The following is a 21,415-nucleotide window of genomic DNA, read 5'->3' as shown; positions in this document are numbered from 1 at the left end:
ATTCCCACAAGGTTCACGATGACCACGTTTAGCGTGGCGTTCAAAACCTACATTTCAACCAAACTCAAGCTGCGTACTTAGCTAAGAATTTCGAATCATTAATATACAAGCTACTAGCCTATACTTGACGTGTTACAATAAAAGGGTACCACTTTTTCGGTCGATAAGGTTGATATGGAGATAGCGCCTCATTGACAACCGACAATAAGTACCCTTTTGATCAAAAATGTCACATATGGGGCATTATCTATGAAAAGGGACCTTATTGTCGATGGCGCTTACGCCGCACAGCGTCGCGCGGCATTGTATTTATATCGGAGCATCGTTAATAATGGCGTAAGCGCCATCGACAATAAGGTCCCTTTTCATAGAAAACGTCACATGTTTTGAACGCTAGCAAGATCCGCAGTTGAGCAGGATAGATCTGATCTCCTGGTTGAGATGCTGCAGGCGCTCCTCGTCCGGACAGTCACGCTCGACGAGCCGGTCGCGCTCTGCGATCAACTCCGACAGTCTCTCGTTTGTGGGGTTCTTTGGCGCGCTTCTGTAAAAAAAGTTTAGCTGAAGTTCTATGGTTGGTAAGGTTACATTCTCGAGGGAGAGGGAGGAAGGGAAAGCAAGACACATAAACTAGGAATGAATGAGATGGGATGCGAAAAGAAAAGACGGGTCCGTTCATAATTAAAAATAACAATATACATTGTTTTATTGCCATTGTATTATTATTATTGTCTGTTAACACGTTCCCTGTGCATGCACGTATCATATGTACCCTAAAATGCTACACATATGATACATGTACCTGTGCATGCACAGGGAACGTGTTAACTTTAGCTTGGTACAGGTGAAGTCTGCAATTACGTCACTGTCATTCGGATTATGCTACAATTAGGGAATGCCCCCGGGACTACATTTTGATGGCTTAAGCTTTGGTTTCCTCCGAAAGCGGCGCCGTCATATAGCGGCCGTCTCCATACAAATACTACGACATCCATATTTAGCCGTATTATTTAGTATGGAGACGGCCGCTATATGACGGCACCGCTATCCTAGGAAAACCGATTTTTAACAATAAAAAGAGTATAAGTACTTACTTCATTTCGTCAAACATATCCAACTCTGGTCCCGTCGTAGCTGCAAAAAATACATCTTTTAAATATTTGCTATATCTTAAGGCTGGTATATATCTTTGTCCAACAATGTGTATTTGCGTCTCACATTTTGTTTAGTGAGAGAGTGAGACGCAATGCACAGTGGACCAAAAAATTGGACGGGTGGAATACCAACCTAAATTACATCGTTGTAACTGTACATTTTAAACTTTAACATAAGGAAACGAAATTCAAATAGCGTAACAGACATTCAAGTACGAGTCCAAGATACAGGCTCAGGGCTCAGCCTAGTTGTCTTATGGATATATCTCGCCACATGTACCTACAATAGTGTGTCAAAGGACTGGCTCATTTCAAACAGACAGAGAGAATCATACTATCTTTGTCTTAAACTAGTACTAGCACCCAAAGGAAAAGGATGAGTATAGTTTTTTTCTATTCCTATTTACTGACAAATTGGTTTGACGAACTATACCTAATGCCTGCAAATGTAACCTTTATAAACTAAATAATTGTATATTAGTTTTATATTAAAATTATATGAGTAATACCACTTCACAATGGCGACCTAAAAAAAAATATTCACGAAAAAATGTGACGAAGAAATGAAGAAAAGTAATATTTAGGCAACGCATGTACCATTTCGGCATAAGACAAACGTTATCTAGTTTCCCGGTCGAACAGCGACATCTAGCGGGGTATCTTGACAACTGTGTCATTTTAGTTGATAAACTGCTTTAAAGATCGGTTTTCCTAGGATAGCGGTGCCGTCATATAGCGGCCGTCTCCATACTAAATAATACGGCTAAATATGGATGTCGTAGTATTTGTATGGAGACGGCCGCCATATGACGGCACCGCTATCGGAGGAAACCAAAGCTTTAGATCGGTTTTCCTCGGATAGCGGTGGCGTCATATAGCGGCCGTCTCCATACTAAATAATACGGCTAAATATGGATGTCGTAGTATTTGTATGGAGACCAGGGATGTTGCGGATGCAGATTATTTGATGCGGATGCGGATGCGGATGTCAAGATTAGGTACTTAGAAAACGTCAAATATTACATTTTTAGTATTTTTTATTTAAATAAAACGAAACTTTTAGTATTTTGAGCAAGAATATAGGTGCGTTATATTTAATAAACAGTAACTTCGCCGAATTTTCTGGATCTAGAAGATTTCGTTATAGGTAATGACGAAATTACCTAGCACTTACGCCGCCGCTACGACGTTTCTGTACCGACTTGTTCGACATCCGCATCCGCATAAGCTCCGCATCGATTTTATGCGGATGCGGATGCAGATGCGGATGTTGAAAATAATGCGGAAGTTCCGCGGTTACGGATGCGGATGCGGATGTTCGCAACATCCCTGATGGAGACGGCCGCTATATGACGGCACCGCTTTCGGAGGAAACCAAAGCTTTAGACCACACACTTACTTATGTGAGAATTGGACTCGATAACGGGCATGTTGGTGAGTATGTCGACGTAAAAGTCGTCTTTTAGGCGTTTCATGTCCACCTGCTCGGCCTTCTCGTCTTGGTCATGAATTGTGTCCAGTCTGAAAAATAATATAAATGGGTCAATCAACTATTTCTTGTTGTTATTCTGTCCCATCAGCGAGGAGACAATAGTAGCATAGATTGTTAGAAGAACTGCTGTACCATGTTCTACTAACATGCTCAGTAGATGTCCCATTATGGAAAGGTCTTATAACTACCATAAAATGCAAGTTTGGTTCATTTCAATAGGAAAAAACCTAGAATTTTAAGAGTGACTCAGGAGACCGTAACCATAGCAACGTGTGACAAGAAAAAGTTGATTAACCCACTGCACAGCGCTGTCTAACTTGTCTCCTAGGCAACGCTGTAACAAACAGTTCTAACCCCATCTCTCCGAGCTGTCTCCTGTCCTGCCTCAGCTGCGTGAGCATCTGCCTTCTTGTATGAAGCTTGTTCAGGTGCAGTTCCCGCACGGCGCGGCCTCACTGCTCCTTGAAGAACGCCTTGGACTGCACGGCGCTGTCTAACTTGTCTCCTAGGCAACGCTGTAACAAACTGTGCTAACCCCATCTCCCCGAGCTGTCTCCTGTCCTGCCTCAGCTGCGTGAGCATCTGCCTTCTTGTATGAAGCTTGTTCAAGTGCAGTTCCCGCACGGCGCGGCCCCACTGCTCCTTGAAGAACGCCTTGGACTGCACGGCGCTATCTAACTTCTCTTCCAGGCAACGCTAGAAAAAAAAGGAAATCGGTTATTGTTTCCAAGATAGTTTAGTTTAGAGACTTTTTAGGTGAGAAGAAAGCCACTAGAAAAGGCCAGAAGAAGAGAAGGTAAGAATAATCGTAAACTGTTGACGTTTTCTATAGAAAATACTGAGGTTTCTACAGAAGGCTCAAATCTCTAACAACTTTAAAATAACGTAAATTCCTACAAAGTATGATGAGTAAAGTGTTTTCTGAGTTAAGTCCTAAAGATCCAAACTCCAACTAGTTTTACCAAACGAGCAAACGATCATTCGTATAATAATGAAGATTTGTTAACACAATAAAAATTCGTGCGTAAATTGTGTCACGCTAAGTGTAAGGCCTGAGTGAACGCTCGAAGCGGAGCGTTCGGCGGGGCGTGCAGCGGGGCGTCGGACTCCTAAGGGATTTGAGCAGCGTGCACTAAGGCCGCTCCTATACGCTTGCTTTTGTTTAACATGCACGCCGCACGCCCCGCCCCGCTGCACGCACAACTCGAGCGTCCACTCAGGCCTTACACTTATTCATTCAAACCCCGTTGTCAATGTTGCAGTTCATTGAAAATAAGGGTTTGCAAATAATGCCTACAGCCGCAGGTCATAGGTCATAGGCTAGTAGTCTTTAGAAAAGTATTTCTCATGTATACATACCAATTCCTGTATAAGGCTGGCCGTTTGGTCTTTAGTCAATCCGGAATACTTGCTCTCAGACTCCTTTTCTATATTCTTGGCATTAATCTGAAAATGTGAAATTTCGCTTTTATATGATATACCAACTACATGGGATTGAAATTGAGAGACTATGGGGCCAATGGAGTTGGCAACTGTCAAAGGTCTGGCGCCAGCATAGGTTTCCCCTGTTTTTAGTTTTGTTCTATGCTATGGGATTTGGCTTAAATTAAGGACTAACAACCGGGTCATAAAATAAAATAAAAAACAAGAATTTATTGTTATTGTTGGAATTGCCATGGAAACCTATACTGGTGCCATCTGTAAATAACTTTGACTGGCCATATGGCCAACACTGAAAGTTAGTAAAGCTACAATGGCAATTTATCCAATAAATAATGCCTATATTGTCTGACTTTTCGTGGACTTGGTGTTTAATTTCAACTTAAAATGAGTTTTTAGAGGCAAATAGACCAAATGGAGTGTTGAATTGAATTCCATTTTACCATGCGCGGGTATAGACATGAATTATGCGTGTCGCCCCTTCGTACGTAGCAATACCTTCATCGTCTCCAGCTGTCGTTCCAACTGCTGGACCCTCGCCTCCAGCTCCTCGATGCGCATGTCCTTGAGCTTGAGCCGGTGGTTCATGTCGTCCATCTTCTGCGAGGCCTCTCTGAGCTCCTGGTACTTCGGTGCAATACCTTCATCGTCTCCAGCTGTCGCTCCACCTGCTGGACCCTCGCCTCCAGCTCCTCGATGCGCATGTCCTTGAGCTTGAGCCGGTGGTTCATGTCGTCCATCTTCTGCGAGGCCTCTCTGAGCTCCTGGTACTTCGGTGCAATACCTTCATCGTCTCCAGCTGTCGCTCCACCTGCTGGACCCTCGCCTCCAGCTCCTCGATGCGCATGTCCTTGAGCTTGAGCCGGTGGTTCATGTCGTCATCCATCTTCTGCGAGGCCTCTCTGAGCTCCTGGTACTACGGTGCAATACCTTCATCGTCTCCAGCTGTCGCTCCACCTGCTGGACCCTCGCCTCCAGCTCCTCGATGCGCATGTCCTTGAGCTTGAGCCGGTGGTTCATGTCGTCTTCCATCTTCTGCGAGGCCTCTCTGAGCTCCTGGTACTTCGCCGTGTAGTGCGTCTCCAGAGCATTCTTCGCGTCTAGAAGCTGTGAAAGTTTACAGAGTTTTGATATTGAGAGATTTGGGAGTATGTAGGGTTTTTAAAAAAACTGACAGTTTCTTTCGCCGGAATCTTAGAACATTTTCTAATGTTAGTCAAACCAATTTGTCAGTAAATAAGAACAAAAAAACTATACACATTATTTTCTTTTGGGTGCTAGTACTAGTGTAAGACAAAGATAATATGATTCTCTCTGTCTATGTTTGAAATGAGACGGTCCTTTGACAAACTATAAGTACATTTTTTCGCTTGTCTATGATTGCAACTGCTACAAGTATTAGATGCCCCTATAAAGAGTGGCAATACCAACAAAACTACGTGCATGTTCATAGTCGACATCTAGCATCGAGTAGCGGAATTAAGAGATAGCTAGATGTCAACTACGAAAATAATAGTCGTTTTGGTACCAAAACCGACGTATGGAGTGAGCACTCTATTTTTACTATATTTCTCTATAGTAGCAGGCGTAGCGTCACTCCGCGATTTTCCTACAGGGCTACAGGTAGCTAAAAGTACATCCGTTCCACACCAATTTTGGTGGCTAGCCATAAGCCGCGCGTGGCGCTGTCGCCACCTAGCGGCCATATCTGTGCTGATCGTAACAGACGCGTTTTGTTAGAGAGTGAGTGTTCTGTACCTAGTACTATTATCACAGACAAGACATCCTCTAGACTGAGCATAGTAACGCTACCCACTCTGCCACTCATACGGTAGTTTTACTCCATCTTCGAGTCAATCCCGTGCCGTGATTGGTCCGTGTCTTTGAACGGACCAATCACGGCACGGGATTCGCTCACCTCGTCCCCCCGCACCCCCGTATTTTTGGCAGCATCGGTTTCATTGAAATAATTGTTCTAAACTCAGTCTAGAGTATTCCTAGTCTAGTACTATTATTTATTCTGTGATGGTAGTAAGAAGTAACCTTTTTCTCCCTCTCCGTGTTCCGGTAGCCGCGCAGCCGGAAGTCGTCGGTGGCGCGCGCCAGGTCCGCCGCTAGATGGCGGCACTGCTCGATGCCGCGGCTCAGTTTGGTCTCGAGCTCGGTCCGCTTCTTGGTCCACTCGCGGGAAAGCAGATCGAGGTGGTATTCTTCTTTGCGTTGCAGCTGAAATAAGCAATGTCATAGAGAAAAAAATACATAGAGTGCTCACTCCATACATCAGTTTTAGTACCAAAAAGACTATTAGCATCTAGCATCGAGTAGCGGAACTATCAGTACTGCTACTTGACAATAGATGTAGCACCGACCGGAAAGTCTTATGCTGTTGAGATAAGACTTTCCGGTCGGTGCTACATCTATTGTCAAGTAGCAGTACTGATAGTTCCGCTACTCGATGCTAGATGTAGACACTGAAATTAATAGTCTGAACTGATGTATGGAGTGAGCACTCTTGTCTTACTATATTTCTCTATGGCAGTGTCTATTATAAAGGGGCCCACTGATTAACAGTCCGCTGGACGGTATCGGCCTGTCAGTTAGAACAAATATTTGACAGTTCCGAACAACTGACAGGCCGATACCGTCCGGCGGACTGTTAATCAGTGGGCCCCTTAACACAAGAGCAGACGATTGAACGGAGCCACGCCAAAATAGTGTTTAAATTATAACTTTACAAAATTATGTTTGTCTATAAGGTATATGTAACATGGCCTTGTTGCCTGAATTAAATCTTAAAATAAAATTAATAAATAATTACGAGTAAGATGAATTAAAACAGGGTTCGGGACACATTTTTGGCATTTAGCGCCTTAACCACACCAAAACTGACAAAATATATAAATCAGAACGCACAGTAAACTAGCTCCTGACTACCCGTGCCTGCGTAGAAAATTATTTCCTTGAAAAACACTATTCTTAAGTCCTTCCCGGGACAGAAACAATGTTCATACAAAATTTAATCTGAACTGGTTCAGCAGCGTGAAGAAGTAGCAGACAGACTGACAGTTATTTTTCGCGTGTATAATATCAGTGGGGGTTCTGTCAATCGATTGACAGAACTCATTGGTTTTCATTTATTGCCCCAAATGAATTCAACACCCTATTTCACCGCGGGATAACCCCGCCAAATTTTCTGAAAGACTCTCGGCCGCATAGATGTAATATTTTTCAAGCTCGAAGGGTAGGGTGACAGGGACACTTGTCATCTCCATGTAATTTATAACCTAAAAATGCCAAATCCCTACATTTTTTTTATTGAAATGACACCTGTCGAGTTTGAAATAGTTATTTTCGATACAAGTGCGAAAAAGAGGAAATTCGAAACGAGTGGCGATAAATTAAAACACGACCGAAGGGAGTGTTTTAAATCGACACGAGTTGTCAATTACCTATTCGCACGTGTATCAAACAACGTTTTACAGTACATATGGCACTTGAAAGTTTCGACATACACACGAAAAGTGCTATTTTACGCACTAGTGCGGAAAAGTAGCCCCATATGTACTGTAAAATACTATAGTTTGTTATAGTGCAATGAAACTAAAAGAGCACCAACCTGTAACTTATACAATTCCTGCTGTTTCTCTTTCCAGTCTTCGAGCTCGTCCACAAACTTCTGCATGATGCTGTCCCGCTCCTCGTACGGTATCACCCTCTTTACCATGTCTGCAATCGAAGAAAGCTTAAGCTTTGGATTCCTCCGAAAACGGTGCCGTCATATGACGATCAGAAGAGGAAAATAATCGTAGTACGGAATCATTTATTCAAATCTCGTGTCATTTATTCAAAATGGCGTCACCGCTATCTAATAAAACGTTCACGAAACTATCGACACCGTCATGACGGCCGTCATCTTACGTTACGTTGACAATCAACGCCGTCTAGGAAACCGCGCCATCTTGTTTACATAGACAACGTTCTAGTGACGTCAGTCAACGCTATATAGCGGCCGTAATATGACGGCACCGTTTTCGGAGGAATCCAAAGCTTTAGTACAAGTACAAGTACTAGTACAGTTAGCAAAAGTTGCTAAGCGGGCGAGGTGTTCAAAATTACCTTGACGAGCTCTTATTCTCTTAACAATAAAGTCGCGTCAAGATCATTTTGAACACCTCGCCCGCTTAGCAATTATTGCTGCAGACTGTATGCCAACAGATATACGTAGCAACCTTTTTATGCTAATATGTATGTGATTGGATCAAAGAAATGAAAAAATCTGAGACAATTTCGTGCTTCGAATTTGACAGGTAAACGAGACGAGTGCTTTGGATGTCAAACTAAGGGGCACTTTTTTTTAGACTTTACCTCTCTATTACAATGAATTATCTTTGGATTAGATGGGCCCTACAGAAGACCAGAGCTGTTTCCAAGTCGGTATTTTGCTGAGTTGCCCATTTCGTGGTATACGTTTAATATGGTAAATAAATATTAATTTAATTTAATTATACCTATTTTATTACCTTTATCGTTCCGTATGCAGGTGTCACTCTTACTCATCTCTAGTTTTATTGGAGTGCTGAAAATAATAAAGTATTTGCAATAATTTCATTAAATGGGAGGACAAAAAATTAAGCCTTTGTTTTTATGGTCTATTTTGCTCTCTGACATCGAAAACGAAACAGTCATCATACGAAAATGTTTCAAGGCTATAACCGCCAAAATCGAAATTCGTCAATTGCGGGCATTTATCTCTGTCACTCTAATTACGTCTTACTGAGAGTAAAAGAGAAAGATCCCCGCAATTTACGAATCTCGGTTTTCGCGGTAGACCCCCAGAACTACCTAAAACTAACTAAATTAACTGTTGTAGTTGATGAGTGATGCCCGACCAAGACAATCTATTAGTCTCCTTTTGACACCTACGTAATGGAGCCAAAAAAAATGATAAAAAGTTACGAATGAAAATTAAGTTACCAATTTACGATTGTACCTCTCTTCTCACGAATATATTTACCCCTCTTTCTCCCCGACGCTCTCCTTGTCTCCCACGCTCTCTACCCGCATGATGTCCTTGTCTCCCTTGTCTATCTCCGTCTCGCACTGCACTTGCATGTCGCTAGTAAGCGGTTTCTCTCGAGCCGCCAGTAGTTTCTCTTGGCTGAGCGCGAACGACTCATACATCTGACTACCGTGAATATGATATTTACCTCTCTTTCTCCCCGACGCTCTCCTTGTCGCCCACGCTCTCTTCCCGCGTGATGTCCTTGTCTCCCTTGTCTATCTCCGTCTCGCACTGCACTTGCATGTCGCTAGTAAGTGGTTTCTCTTTAGCCGCCAGTAGTTTCTCTTGGCTGAGCGCGAACGACTCATACATCTGACTACCGTGAATATGATATTTACCTCTCTTTCTCCCCGACGCTCTCCTTGTCGCCCACGCTCTCTTCCCGCGTGATGTCCTTGTCTCCCTTGTCTATCTCCGTCTCGCACTGCACTTGCATGTCGCTAGTAAGCGGTTTCTCTCGAGCCGCCAGTAGTTTCTCTTGGCTGAGCGCGAACGACTCATACATCTGAATACCGTGAATATGTTATTTACCTCTCTTTCTCCCCGACGCTCTCCTTGTCTCGCACGCTCTCTTCCCGCGTGATGTCCTTGTCTCCCTTGTCTATCTCCGTCTCGCACTGCACTTGCATGTCGCTAGTAAGTGGTTTCTCTCGAGCCGCCAGTAGTTTCTCTTGGCTGGGCGCGAACGACTCATACATCTGACTACCGTGAATATGATATTTACCTCTCTTTCTCCCCGACGCTCTCCTTGTCTCCCACGCTCTCTTCCCGCGTGATGTCCTTGTCTCCCTTGTCTATCTCCGTCTCGCACTGCACTTGCATGTCGCTAGTAAGTGGTTTCTCTCGAGCCGCCAGTAGTTTCTCTTGGCTGAGCGCGAACGACTCATACATCTGACTACCGTGAATATGATATTTACCTCTCTTTCTCCCCGACGCTCTCCTTGTCTCCCACGCTCTCTTCCCGCGTGATGTCCCTGTCTCCCTTGTCTATCTCCGTCTCGCACTGCACTTGCATGTCGCTAGTAAGCGGTTTCTCTCGAGCCGCCAGTAGTTTCTCTTGGCTGAGCGCGAACGACTCATACATCTGACTACCGTGAATATGTTATTTACCTCTCTTTCTCCCCGACGCTCTCCTTGTCGCCCACGCTCTCTTCCCGCATACTGTCCTTGTTTCCCTTGTCTATCTCCGTCTCGCACTGCACTTGCATGTCGCTAGTAAGTGGTTTCTCTCGAGCCGCCAGTAGTTTCTCTTGGCTGAGCGCGAAGGAATCGCACATCTTTCGTATTAGCTCTGTTATCTCGTTGGTTTGAAGAATGGCGGCGCCTGATGCGTCTTTGTACCTGGAATAATAAGTATAGTTTGTCAAAGGACTGTCTCAATTCAAACATAGACAGAGAGAATCATACTATCTGTGCCTTTCACTAGTGTGTACTAGCACCCAAAAGAAAAGGATGAGTATAGTTTTTTTTTTGTTCTTATTTACTGATAATTTGTTTTTTTTTTTTGTTCTTATTTACTACAACTACGCAACGGATTTTGATACGGTTTTTTTAGAGTGATTCAAGAGGAAGGTTTATGTATAATTTGTTAACCCGTGCGAAGCCGGGGCGGGTCGCTAGTATGGGATAAAATGAGGATCGTGGCGTTGTCTGCAAGTTGTGAGGCTTTTATACTAGCCTATATACAGGGTGCCCAGTAATTAATGGATAACCTTCTTACCACCGACAGGGCACCTTAGGCTGGTCCAGAAAATGCACTTATAGGTCTAGTAAAAGTTTCGTGGTTTTCGAGATAATCGCACTTTTCTAAATTTGAAGTATGGTGCTAGCTATTAAAAAAGACAGAAAAGTTCGATTATCTCGAAAACCACGAAACTTTTACTAGACCTATAAGTGCATTTTCTGGACCAGCCTAAGGTGCCCTGTTGGTGGTTAGATGGTTATCCATTAATTACTGGGCACCCTGTATATAGGTGGGCCATTTTATTTTAAAGTCGTCCCCTACACTTTTTTTTTCAAAATTGGGATTTTTTATGTTATTTCTACTCATAATCATGAGCTCTTTTGATCCTAATAGGAGAAAAAAAGTGTCCCAAGTTTTCCATACATTTTTCGATCATTCCATTCCGAAACCGCCATACAAAGTCTATGAAAAAATGGTAACGGAATGGGAAAAAAACCTTGGGACACTGTTTTTCTCCTATTAGGATAGAAAGAGCTCGTGATTCCAAGTAGAAATAACATATAAATTCACAAATTAAAAAAAAAAGTGTAGGGGACAACTTTAAATAAAATGGCCCAGCGGGCTTAGCACGGTTCCATTTTTATCGACTCATTATGCCCGTCACTTTCGCACTTACATACTTGACAGGCATGGTGATAAACGATAAAAATGCGACCGTGCTACTAGGGCAGATATGCCTATAGCTCTCGTACCTGGACGTGTTCCTCGCCGTGTTGTTAGTGTACGCTACGCCGCCCACATCCTCCAAGTTGGTACAACTGCCGCTGCTTTTGATGTTTAGATTGCTTTCTGTTCGCAGCACCTCCCTCTGCGTTCGAATTTCCAGTTGAGTCGCACTACGCGCCGAGAGTACCAGTGGTTTCTGAAAAAGTAAATTAAATACTAAATTTAAAACTTTTAGATCGCTTTTCGGCTGGCAAATTTAAACGATCGAGTTATTTTCTCAAACGATAGTAAAAATCAAATTCATTTGGGGCTACGACGTAAGGAATACATTTTATATGACTGTAGTATATGACTCTGAGGCTAAAATAAAGCAAAAAGCCAACGACACGAGGTGTTCCCAGGCGGTCACCCATCCAAGTACTGACCTCGCCCGACGTTGCTTAACTTCGGTGATCGGACGAGAACCGGTGTATTCAACGTGGTATGGACGTTGGCGTCAGAACAACTGAATATTGTCATCCATATCGCAAATATGACGTCATAGTTATTCACATTTCAATGTCTGTTCAGTTGTGTTAGGCTACGTGCATATACAAATTAGATTCACAGGGAATGATTCAATGATAAGATTGACAATTGACATGATACTATACCTACAAATCGTGCAATTAATAAGTTTTTAATCTAATTGGTCCTAACATTAAAAATGCAAATTGACCAGTGTTCGTCCTGGTAGAATGTTCGCGATCCCAGGACGCCTCCCCAAACGGCATATTGTGGGAAACGCCGGTGTGGGTTTAGTGGGTAGGCTCCTCCCCTCTTTTCATAACTGAAAAGAGCTGGGAGGTGAGAGTCCCACATACCCCCCATTATGGGCCCACGTCGGGGCCAGGGGGACAATGCGAACAGCATTCCCACATCGACAACATAAAAAAAAAATTGACCAGTGTTATCAAATTCTGCAAAAAAGAGGCAAAAAGCCAACGACACGAGGTGTTCCCAGGCGGTCACCCATCCAAGTACTGACCTCGCCCGACGTTGCTTAACTTCGGTGATCGGACGAGAACCGGTGTATTCAACGTGGTATGGACGTTGGCGACAATAGAGCTGAATAATATTATCCTAATCAGAAATATGACGTCATAGTGGTAAATTGTATAAACGAAATTAGTCATATATGATAAGAATAAGTGGTCCGGCATCATTCTATGGCAGAACTATAGATTTGTGCCTCATTTTGCGTACACAATATATGTAAGTAAAACCTGTTGTCATAATTAGTCGGTTGTTATAAGACGCAGTACTAGATGTTTTTATAAAAGTGGACACTTGAATAGTCACGTTATAAAAGTATACAAAAGGGTAAGCAAGCACCCCATTGCATTAGGTATTAAAAAAACAGCAAAAAGCCAACGACACGAGGTGTTCCCAGGCGGTCACCCATCCAAGTACTGACCTCGCCCGACGTTGCTTAACTTCGGTGATCGGACGAGAACCGGTGTATTCAACGTGGTATGGACGTTGGCGACAGAACAAACGAATATTGTGATCAAGATCTGAAATATGATCGTTATCGTCATGATTTCTTTTTAAATTAATTTTGCATTCAATTAACGCGTTCTCTCTTTCAGGACGGAGGCCTGCCTTGTCGCTAATATGAAACTTAAACTTGACATTGACATAATTTATCAACATCATTGAGGTAACCCTTAAAATGCATGACATGATGAAATAAAGCAAATATGTATATATATTTTTTAAGTGTGTAATGATAACAAACAATTACTTAAATAATTCGCTCCTACATGGTGTAATGTTTTAAGCTTGTAAGTTTGCCTCGAGTCAATAGATGGCGCTAGTGTACTATAAGCTATTAGAACTATGTTATTTTTAGGAAAATCGATCTGACGCTTGTCTATTATATCCAAAGTATTTCATGTTCTTTTTTCTGATCAGACTGTACAAACACATATATTATTTTACATGTTTTATGATTTTTGTATTGTAGAGAACACTTTTAGACTTCAAAAAGAGATGGCGTTAGTATCCTCTGTATTCGGTTAAAACTCGTGAGAATAAATCGTATAAAGTTATCGCAATGTAAAATGATATTATGATCTGTTATGGTTAATTAAAAGATAATTTCATCAAAATACTTAGTTTAAGAGAAATGTTTAATTATGTTTGAAGTTTATAGACTTACCGCAGGTTCAGTCTGTACCCCGACGTACTTAAGGCTCATATCGACATCGACATATGGTTTCCGGTCCCCGTCTCGCTGTCCGTCTGTGCGCAGTATGAAGCAGCGTTCGTGTATGGATAACGCTTGGGGCTCGTTGCAGAAGTTGGTGAGGAAGTGTTCGATGTTGTCTGTCGGGACTAGCTTGCGGAGATCCATGCTGCAGATACCTGGAAATATGTAACACGTATTCATTATTATTTGCCAGTTGGCACATGTTCTTTATAGGCCTTCGATAAATTTATATTTGTACAGTCAGCAGCAGAAGTTGCTAAGTAGGCGAGGTGTTCAAAATTACCTTGACGCGCTCTTATTCTCTTAACAATAAAGTCGTGTCAAGATCATTTTAACACCTCGCCCGCTTAGCAACTATTGCTGCTGACTGTACGTTGTTTTTTCATATGTAAGAAATAACAAGTGAGGAAACCGGATTATACCAATGTACCATACAGGGATAGATTATCTTTTGGGTTGATAGGTCCACTAGATAACATTGGTCGTTAAGTTTTGTCTAACTGAGTGGAGACTTCAATGACGATTAATAATAAGTCCTGTATTTCTCACCTGTGTTTCTTCAATAAAATTTTCTTCTATTTTATTCTATTAGTGTCCAAGCCAATGACGTTTAATTTTTTCTAGATCCTTTAAAAAAGCGCTAGTGACATAGCAACGAATTTCTCGCCAGTGAAAGTTTGGACACCGAACGGAAATAACGTATCTTCGACGCCTTTTTTTTTTTTGATGACCCAGGGGGAATCCCTTATGGATCCCACTGGCCCGGGAGAAGCCCTGTGGGTATGTCCGACTTCCACGGACTAAACCCCCTGGGGTGTTCCGCCGCGCGCTTTGTAGGCGGGGTTTCGGGAACTCGATTGTAGACCTCCGATACCCCGCCGGCATCTTCGACGCCCTAGGTTAACCCAGGGTTAACCCATGGTTAGCACAGACATACCGACGTCCCGGTCTGTGGCGCGCACGGTGGTGACGAGACTCGGGCACTCGGCGAAGTAGCGCCCAAGCGTGGCCAGGTCTGATCGTAAACGTAGCGACGTGCGCTGGTTGAACAGCGCCGCCGCGCCTGACCCCGTCACTGTCACACTCACTCTGGAAAACGAGACACAAAATTGTTTCAAAACGGGTAAGAAAATAATAAGTACAAAAATTTTATCGCCTTCGCTCGTAGTGCCTCATCATTTTTATAGATGGCGCTATTTATCATGCGTATAAAAACTGAATATTTTCTGTATACTATAACTTCGTCATGTCACAGAATAAATAATAGTACTAAGTAGAGAAGACTCACTCTCTAACAAAACGCGTCTGTTACGATCAGCACAGATATGGCCGCTAGGTGGCGACAGCGCCACGCGCGGCTTATGGCTTTCCCCAAAATTGGGGCCGAACGGATGTACTTTTAGCTACCTGTAGCAAAGCGACGTAATCGCGGAGTGAGACACGCCTGGTCATGTAATATTGGCCTTGCATAATCACTTTCACAGACAGGAATACAATGAAGCATAATGATCGCGTTATACGTAGTTCAACTCCTAAAACATTAAAGGACAGAGCCATCTAGTGATATATTTTTAAAGGTCAAAAGTATAGAGAGTCATTTTGATAAGGACGCATTCCTAGGCCTAATAACATTATAACAATTAAGTGCCTATCAGTCGGAAGTCAACAATAAATAGTTATTTAAAGAATGCATCCATTTCAAAGTTACCCTGTACGTAAAGTGGGTATTAATTGAACATAATTTACCTGTCAGTTGTAATGGTATGCGTGAAGACTGTGTATGAAACATAACAGTCAGTGGCATCTTTTCTGGACGCATAGTCAGGTATAAGCTGGAAAAAAAATTAACCCATTGACCGCCACAGTTGTGTCGTCATCGAAATGTCTTGCCACGGACGCCAACGATGGCTACAGCCGACAACTTCGCCAATGTAATAGGGATTTACGTGGGACTCCGTAAACATCAATTTCGTTTAAATAATTGCCGTCGCCTGGCGTCGGGAGCACGGCATATTCCTTCGCCGTCTGGCGGTTAAAAGGTTAACAAACCAACTTTGAGGCTTTAGACCTCTGATTGTACCAATAGCTACGCGGGACTTATCGTTTGATATTTACCAATCATTTTCGGCGTAAGAAAACTAAAGGGGCCCACTGATTACCAGTCCGCCGGACGGTATCGGCCTGTCAGTTGTTCGGAGCTGTCAACTTTTTGTTCTAACTGACAGGCCGATATCGTCCGGCGGACTGTTAATCAGTGGCCCCCTTTAAGCCCTAAGGCAGCGGTCGGCGACCTGCGGCCCGTGAACCTGTCACTTGCGGCCCGCAAGCCTCCCTGGCTATTTTGTATGTAATATTGACAAACGACAATGTCTGATGAAGTCATAAATATTAACAAAGTACGGCCCGCGTCAACTTTGTTACTACTATGTGGCCCTTGGCTGCTAAAAGGTTGCCGACCGCTGCCCTATGGTGTATGGTACATACCTACATATGAGTGAAATACCGAACGCGCGTCTAGTGCGGGAAACGATTGTACCATAAAAGGAGTGGCCTCCTTACACTGGCACTGGCGTGCTAGGTTAGTAATGATGAGTAAGGCCCACTTGCACTATTCCACTAACCCAGGGTTAACTGGTTAAACATGGAGTCACCATGGTTACCAGTACAATTTGACACTAGGTTAACGGTTTAACCGCTTAACCCCGGGTTAGTGGGATGGTGCAAGTGCACCTAAGTAAAGTAGTAACCAGAATATATCTCCTTTAAATAAACTTCTAGTAATATAAGTATGTATGCTCATGGACTATTAAAGAAGAGTTAAGGCTTCGTCACACAGGCGCGTTTTCCGGGCGGGGCGCGCCGCTTTTACATATAAAACGCTCACGCCCCGCCCGGAAAACGCGCCTGTGTGACGGAACCTTTACCATGTCAATGTTTTCGACAGCGCCGATGACGAAACTCAGCAGGAACAGATGCTTTCCGTCGCCAATCTGTATGAGCCCCTCGTCGCACAGCAGGTGCGGCTGCAGGTCGGGGCTCGACACTGTCTTCTTGCTTTCTGCTATGTATTCATCTGGAAAGGCAGTGGTTTTGATGTATTGAAGAGTGTATATGCTTAATACAATGTGGAGGCAAAAATGTAAACGCGCTAAATTTAACTGATCTATACAAGAGAAGCAACATACGGACGACGCAATATGAGTTATAGCATAGAAAAAAAAAATACATAGAGTGCTCACTCCATACATCAGTTTTAGTACCAAAAAGACTATTAGCATCTAACATCGAGTAGCGGAACTATCAGTACTGCTACTTGACAATAGATGTAGCACCGACCGGAAAGTCTTATGCTGTTGAGATAAGACTTTCCGGTCGGCGCTACATCTATTGTCAAGTAGCAGTACTGATAGTTCCGCTACTCGATGCTAGATGTAGACACTGAAAAATAGTCTGAACTGATGTATGGAGTGAGCACTCTTGTCTTACTATATTTCTCTATGGTTATAGGTAGTTCCACAAGGTTTATGTAAATGAGGTCTCAAATTCAAATTTTATGGGGGGACGGCGCGTACGCAGTCCCCACTACCAAAAATTACGCATCCGAGTTATCCACATTAGGGATAATCGCAAGGGTCAACCCAACCGCAGTGCAATGGGAGAGTCTCGCCCTGGGGGAACCGCCTTCTTGATCACGGTATCCCCTATGCCAGGTAAGTATGAGTTCTCAACAGTATGGAGGGAGGGTCATTATTCGCGGAAAAATTTTAACACCGCGATGTACGATTCCAACGCGGAGAGCACAGCGACATCTAACGGGAAATTGAGTAACTATACGTTGCATGGCGTTTACGGGGTTCATTTTAAATTATTCCATTATTATATTTTTTATTAAGTAAATTTCCTGATTTTTCAGCTAGCTAAGTTCATAGTGAAAAAATGCAGTCTAAAATTATCCCTCTGTCTCCAGTTATCCTATTTAAACAACGATATTTATTATATTTACAGACGTACTGCAAATCCCAGCACCTTCTAGGTGATAAATTAAGTATTTAAGACTTAAAAATCTGAAAACAATAGATACAGTCAGCATTAAATAAACAATGTGCTAAAATTATCTGCCACCCCTAATAGTTTTATAAATATATCTCTTTTTGTAAAGTTATTACAACGGGAAATATTCTTACCGCATAGTTTCATCCGCTATTATTGATGCAGACTATACCTAAGTCAGCGAAAACGAACCTTAGGCCGTTTTTATTAACCTATATTTTCACATATGAAAATGAAAAATTATTTATTTAGGCATCAAAAATGAATCTAATTACATAGTAGAAGGGTACATTTTTAGGAGTAAGTATTCTATTGTTAGACAGCCTAGGAATAGTGTCCTGAGCCCTAAACTAGGTAAACCTGTCTTATAGGGATCAGATATCGTCGCTATATTTACTCAACCTCATATCTGCAACAATCATTTGATGGAAATGTCGCTTTTCTTTCATTCGGAATACGGGTGTTTTTGTCATCAAATGAGTGTTGCAGATACGAGGTTGAGTAAGTATAGCGGCGATATGTACTTACTAAGTGTCAGCAACAGTCCAGCAGTGGGGTTGACCGTGTTGTAAGGAGTCGGGTAAGCCACATCGTTGCTATGGAACATACGGAGTTCGTTCCTCTGGAACAAAAAAAAAAACACTTCATTGGCACCTGGCGGACATACTAGTGTCGCCGCATACGGACCGCCGACTTACTTTATTTTTATGGTTATTTAATAAACTCGAGGACTTATGTCTCTGTGTAGACTCATTGTCATATGTAAGCTTAAAAATTGATGGAAAATTTAAGTAATCCTTTAAAAAGAGAGCCTTAGCTTTTTAAAGTTGGACCAAGATTACTCTGCATGGCACATGCAATAACTATGCGAGACGATGTCATTGTTAATGTTAATGTTCTATGAAAATATGACGTTTATAATGACACTCCCTCACCTTGTTCTATAAAAATCAGTGCAAAATTAGCTGTACCAATTTTAGTATTTTGTGACAAGCTGCTAATGTCATATTCACTTTAAAACACTAACAGAATGTAATCTTAATTATAGTATTTTATGCAACCGTTGTTTAAGAGAGGTCAAAAATAATAAAGACGCCACGAGTATTTTTTGACTCAGTTAAACAACGTTGCATACAATACTTTTTCTACGACCAAGCACTTACTTTTAAATAAAATTGTAAATTTAACAAATATTTTTAATTCAAGAAGTAGCAAGAATGGAGGGTACGGGCGGGAAAAGAATTAATGAATGAATGAAATTTAAAAAAAACATGTCTATGGTTCACTTATTTGTCAGAGATGACATTTAAAATAAGGTTGGCAACACTGTATTTCATTCAATATTTTGTAAGTGGTCATTACACGAAGTATCGTAAAATCGCCAAAAAGATACTGCGTGTATGCACAAATTCTTTTTTGGGGAATAGACTAAAGACTTGTCTTGACAACTATAAGGTAGGGTTTTAAAGGTATGTGCACGACCCTTTAAATGACAAATAAAAGTACGGGAGTAGAAAAAAGTAATTACAGGCGTGATTGTGTTGGCACGGTCTTCAACAGAGAGGCTGAGCATAAGCTGCGGGTGGCAGCACTTCCCCTCCGACTTCACTCCTAGCAGCCGGTGCCATGAGTGCCGCACCTGAAAAGGAAACAGTTTTTGATAATAGAAAATACAACATTAAACTTTCGTGAGACATATTTTAAACTGTTTATACGACAACGGTTTCACTCACTTGAATTTTTAGTCGCTATTGGCGACATGTTTCGGGCCCTTCGGAGGCTGAAGATGGACCCCCCGAAGGGCCCGAAACATGTCGCCAATAGCGACTAAAAATTCAAGTGAGTGAAACCGTTGTCGTATAAACAGTTTAGAAAATACAAAATAGAAGTGTTGACTGTAGCATAGTGTAATTCATAATTTATTTACTGCTTTTATGGGTTTTACAAGATTTGTGTAGTAGTGTACAAGTGTAGTCATACACACATAAATGGTAAGCAATCTCAAAACATTAGTAGGTTCATGGAAAAGATTGTTATCTGCTGGTTATTCTATGTACTTGCAATTCCGGACTGAGCTCTTTGAATTCAACAAATATAAATAAACGAATAGAGGCTTGCCGTGGTGGCTTTGTAATAGAGGCTTGCCGTGACCCATATACTAGGCAGGGACAGCTAATATTTTGACTACAAGTTTACTGGAATTGCCACAGCGAGTGTGTTAAAAGTGTTTAAACTCAAAACTCACAAAAGCATGGACTGCTGAGCATGACTGCAGCATTAGGAGTTGTATGCAGGTAGCATAAGAAAAGTAAAGTTAACTAACTGACTTACATCAACAATCTTGCTAGCAGGACAGGGCTGCGCTCCAAGGAGACTGAGCAGCAGGTAACCCACTTTATCCTTTCGGCCCTGAGTTCCCATTGTGAACACTTCCACTTTGATGGGGACATTCTGGACTCGTAGGCTGAAGAAATATTATACAAAATATTTTTACAAAACTTACTCACGATTCACTAAGGTTATATTTGTATATTTATGTATAATATGTATTGTGGTTTCAATTTGTTTAACGTAATCGGAACTCGTTCATTAATTAGTAAATCAATAAATTAAACCAAACAAATCCTACCTACGAAATCTTCGTTTATCGGCCTCCCAGACAAGTTCAGCGTCGAAACTTGGTGCATGGCTGGGCACAACCGGGTCCGTCTCTAGCATATATCCATTTAAAGATCCACTTACAATAAAAGGAACCCTCAAGAAACCAAATCCAAGACCTGAAAAACGAGCACAGAATAGAACAAAAAATATATTTTACTGCTACGCTGTTGTTTCGCAAACTGTGTTTACCTTCTTTCACATGAAGTACTATTTGGATAGTAGGTCCTTTTAATTCGTCCATTGAAATTGATTACAAAATTGGGAGCAAACAATAAATACAACTCAAACTCAACGTAAACATGTCCTTCGAAAATTAAAACTGACTTTGACAGATAAAACGTACCTGTGCCAGGAAAAAGAAGTAGTGTTAGTGACGTCTAATGTACCAAAATAGTCAATAAAAGTATCGATAAAACTTAACTAATCTTCTAGCCAGTTTAAACTCTCGCGCGAGCCACGAGACGAGCCGCGAGCCGCGTCACGAGACGCGAGTGTAAGCGGTGGGCTCGCGGCTCGTCTCGTGGCTCGCAAGCTCGTCGAGCTAATATAATTTAAACACTAACGGCACGGCATAAGGTTTATAACCGAATGACAAGCCGAACGCGAGTGTAAGCGGTCGACTCGCGTCTCGTGGCGCGGCTCGCGGCTCGTCTCGTGGCTCACGCGAGAGTCTAAATTAGCTATTCGATAACCTTCAAAACTATAGCTGGTCAAGCAGATCTTGTCAGTAGAAAATGGCGGCAAATTTGAAAAATGTAGACTCGAAGGGATAACATCTCATAGAAATTTTGAAATTCGCGCCTTTTTCTACTGACAAGATTTGCGTGACCATCTATATTAAAATTTTAATATGTCCTAAAAATTAATTCATGGTATTAATTAATAAATGTTC

At 42.1% G+C, this 21,415-nt stretch overlaps 1 protein-coding gene and 4 non-coding genes across 5 annotated transcripts; all 5 read right to left on the bottom strand.

The window, feature by feature from the left end:
• Window positions 1-387: 387 nt before the first annotated feature.
• Window positions 388-20,869, bottom strand: LOC134656495 (centrosomal protein of 120 kDa-like). The gene is made up of 20 exons (XM_063512055.1): window positions 20,713-20,869; window positions 20,492-20,639; window positions 20,194-20,326; window positions 19,391-19,501; window positions 18,391-18,484; window positions 16,737-16,885; window positions 15,559-15,644; window positions 14,750-14,901; window positions 13,762-13,967; window positions 11,585-11,754; window positions 10,276-10,489; window positions 8,607-8,643; window positions 7,703-7,812; window positions 6,130-6,312; window positions 5,017-5,193; window positions 4,006-4,092; window positions 3,182-3,342; window positions 2,554-2,675; window positions 1,095-1,134; window positions 388-544 (listed from the first exon to the last, which is right to left on the bottom strand). The coding sequence occupies exons 1-20, from the start codon at window positions 20,762-20,764 to the stop codon at window positions 394-396; spliced, it is 2,583 nt and encodes an 860-aa protein (XP_063368125.1). The 5' UTR covers window positions 20,765-20,869; the 3' UTR covers window positions 388-393.
• LOC134656664 (5S ribosomal RNA) lies at window positions 11,935-12,053 on the bottom strand. The gene has a single exon (XR_010097531.1). It is a non-coding gene; the product is annotated as a 5S ribosomal RNA (ribosomal RNA).
• On the bottom strand, window positions 12,537-12,655 carry LOC134656663 (5S ribosomal RNA). The gene has a single exon (XR_010097530.1). It is a non-coding gene; the product is annotated as a 5S ribosomal RNA (ribosomal RNA).
• Window positions 12,966-13,084, bottom strand: LOC134656662 (5S ribosomal RNA). Its single transcript, XR_010097529.1, has one exon. It is a non-coding gene; the product is annotated as a 5S ribosomal RNA (ribosomal RNA).
• On the bottom strand, window positions 17,369-17,530 carry LOC134656682 (U1 spliceosomal RNA). The gene has a single exon (XR_010097548.1). It is a non-coding gene; the product is annotated as a U1 spliceosomal RNA (small nuclear RNA).
• Window positions 20,870-21,415: the final 546 nt, after the last annotated feature.

The sequence above is a fragment of the Cydia amplana genome, chromosome 18, assembly GCF_948474715.1.
Source record: "Cydia amplana chromosome 18, ilCydAmpl1.1, whole genome shotgun sequence".
In the NCBI taxonomy this organism is placed as follows: Eukaryota; Metazoa; Arthropoda; class Insecta; order Lepidoptera; family Tortricidae; genus Cydia; species Cydia amplana.
Note: the sequence above shows the minus strand (reverse complement) of the source record. Positions and strands in the feature narration are given on the sequence as shown.

What these genes read in the sequence shown, in the direction of transcription:
- LOC134656495 (XM_063512055.1), bottom strand. Translation starts at nt 20,764, where the DNA reads ATGGACGAATTAAAAGGACCTACTATCCAAATAGTACTTCATGTGAAA. An exon ending in CGCCACAGACCGGGACGTCG is followed by an intron (nt 13,968 to 14,749) that starts GTATGTCTGTGC and finishes ACATATTTCCAG; the next exon opens with GTATCTGCAGCATGGATCTC. An exon ending in CTGCATACGGAACGATAAAG is followed by an intron (nt 7,813 to 8,606) that starts GTAATAAAATAG and finishes CTTCGATTGCAG; the next exon opens with ACATGGTAAAGAGGGTGATA.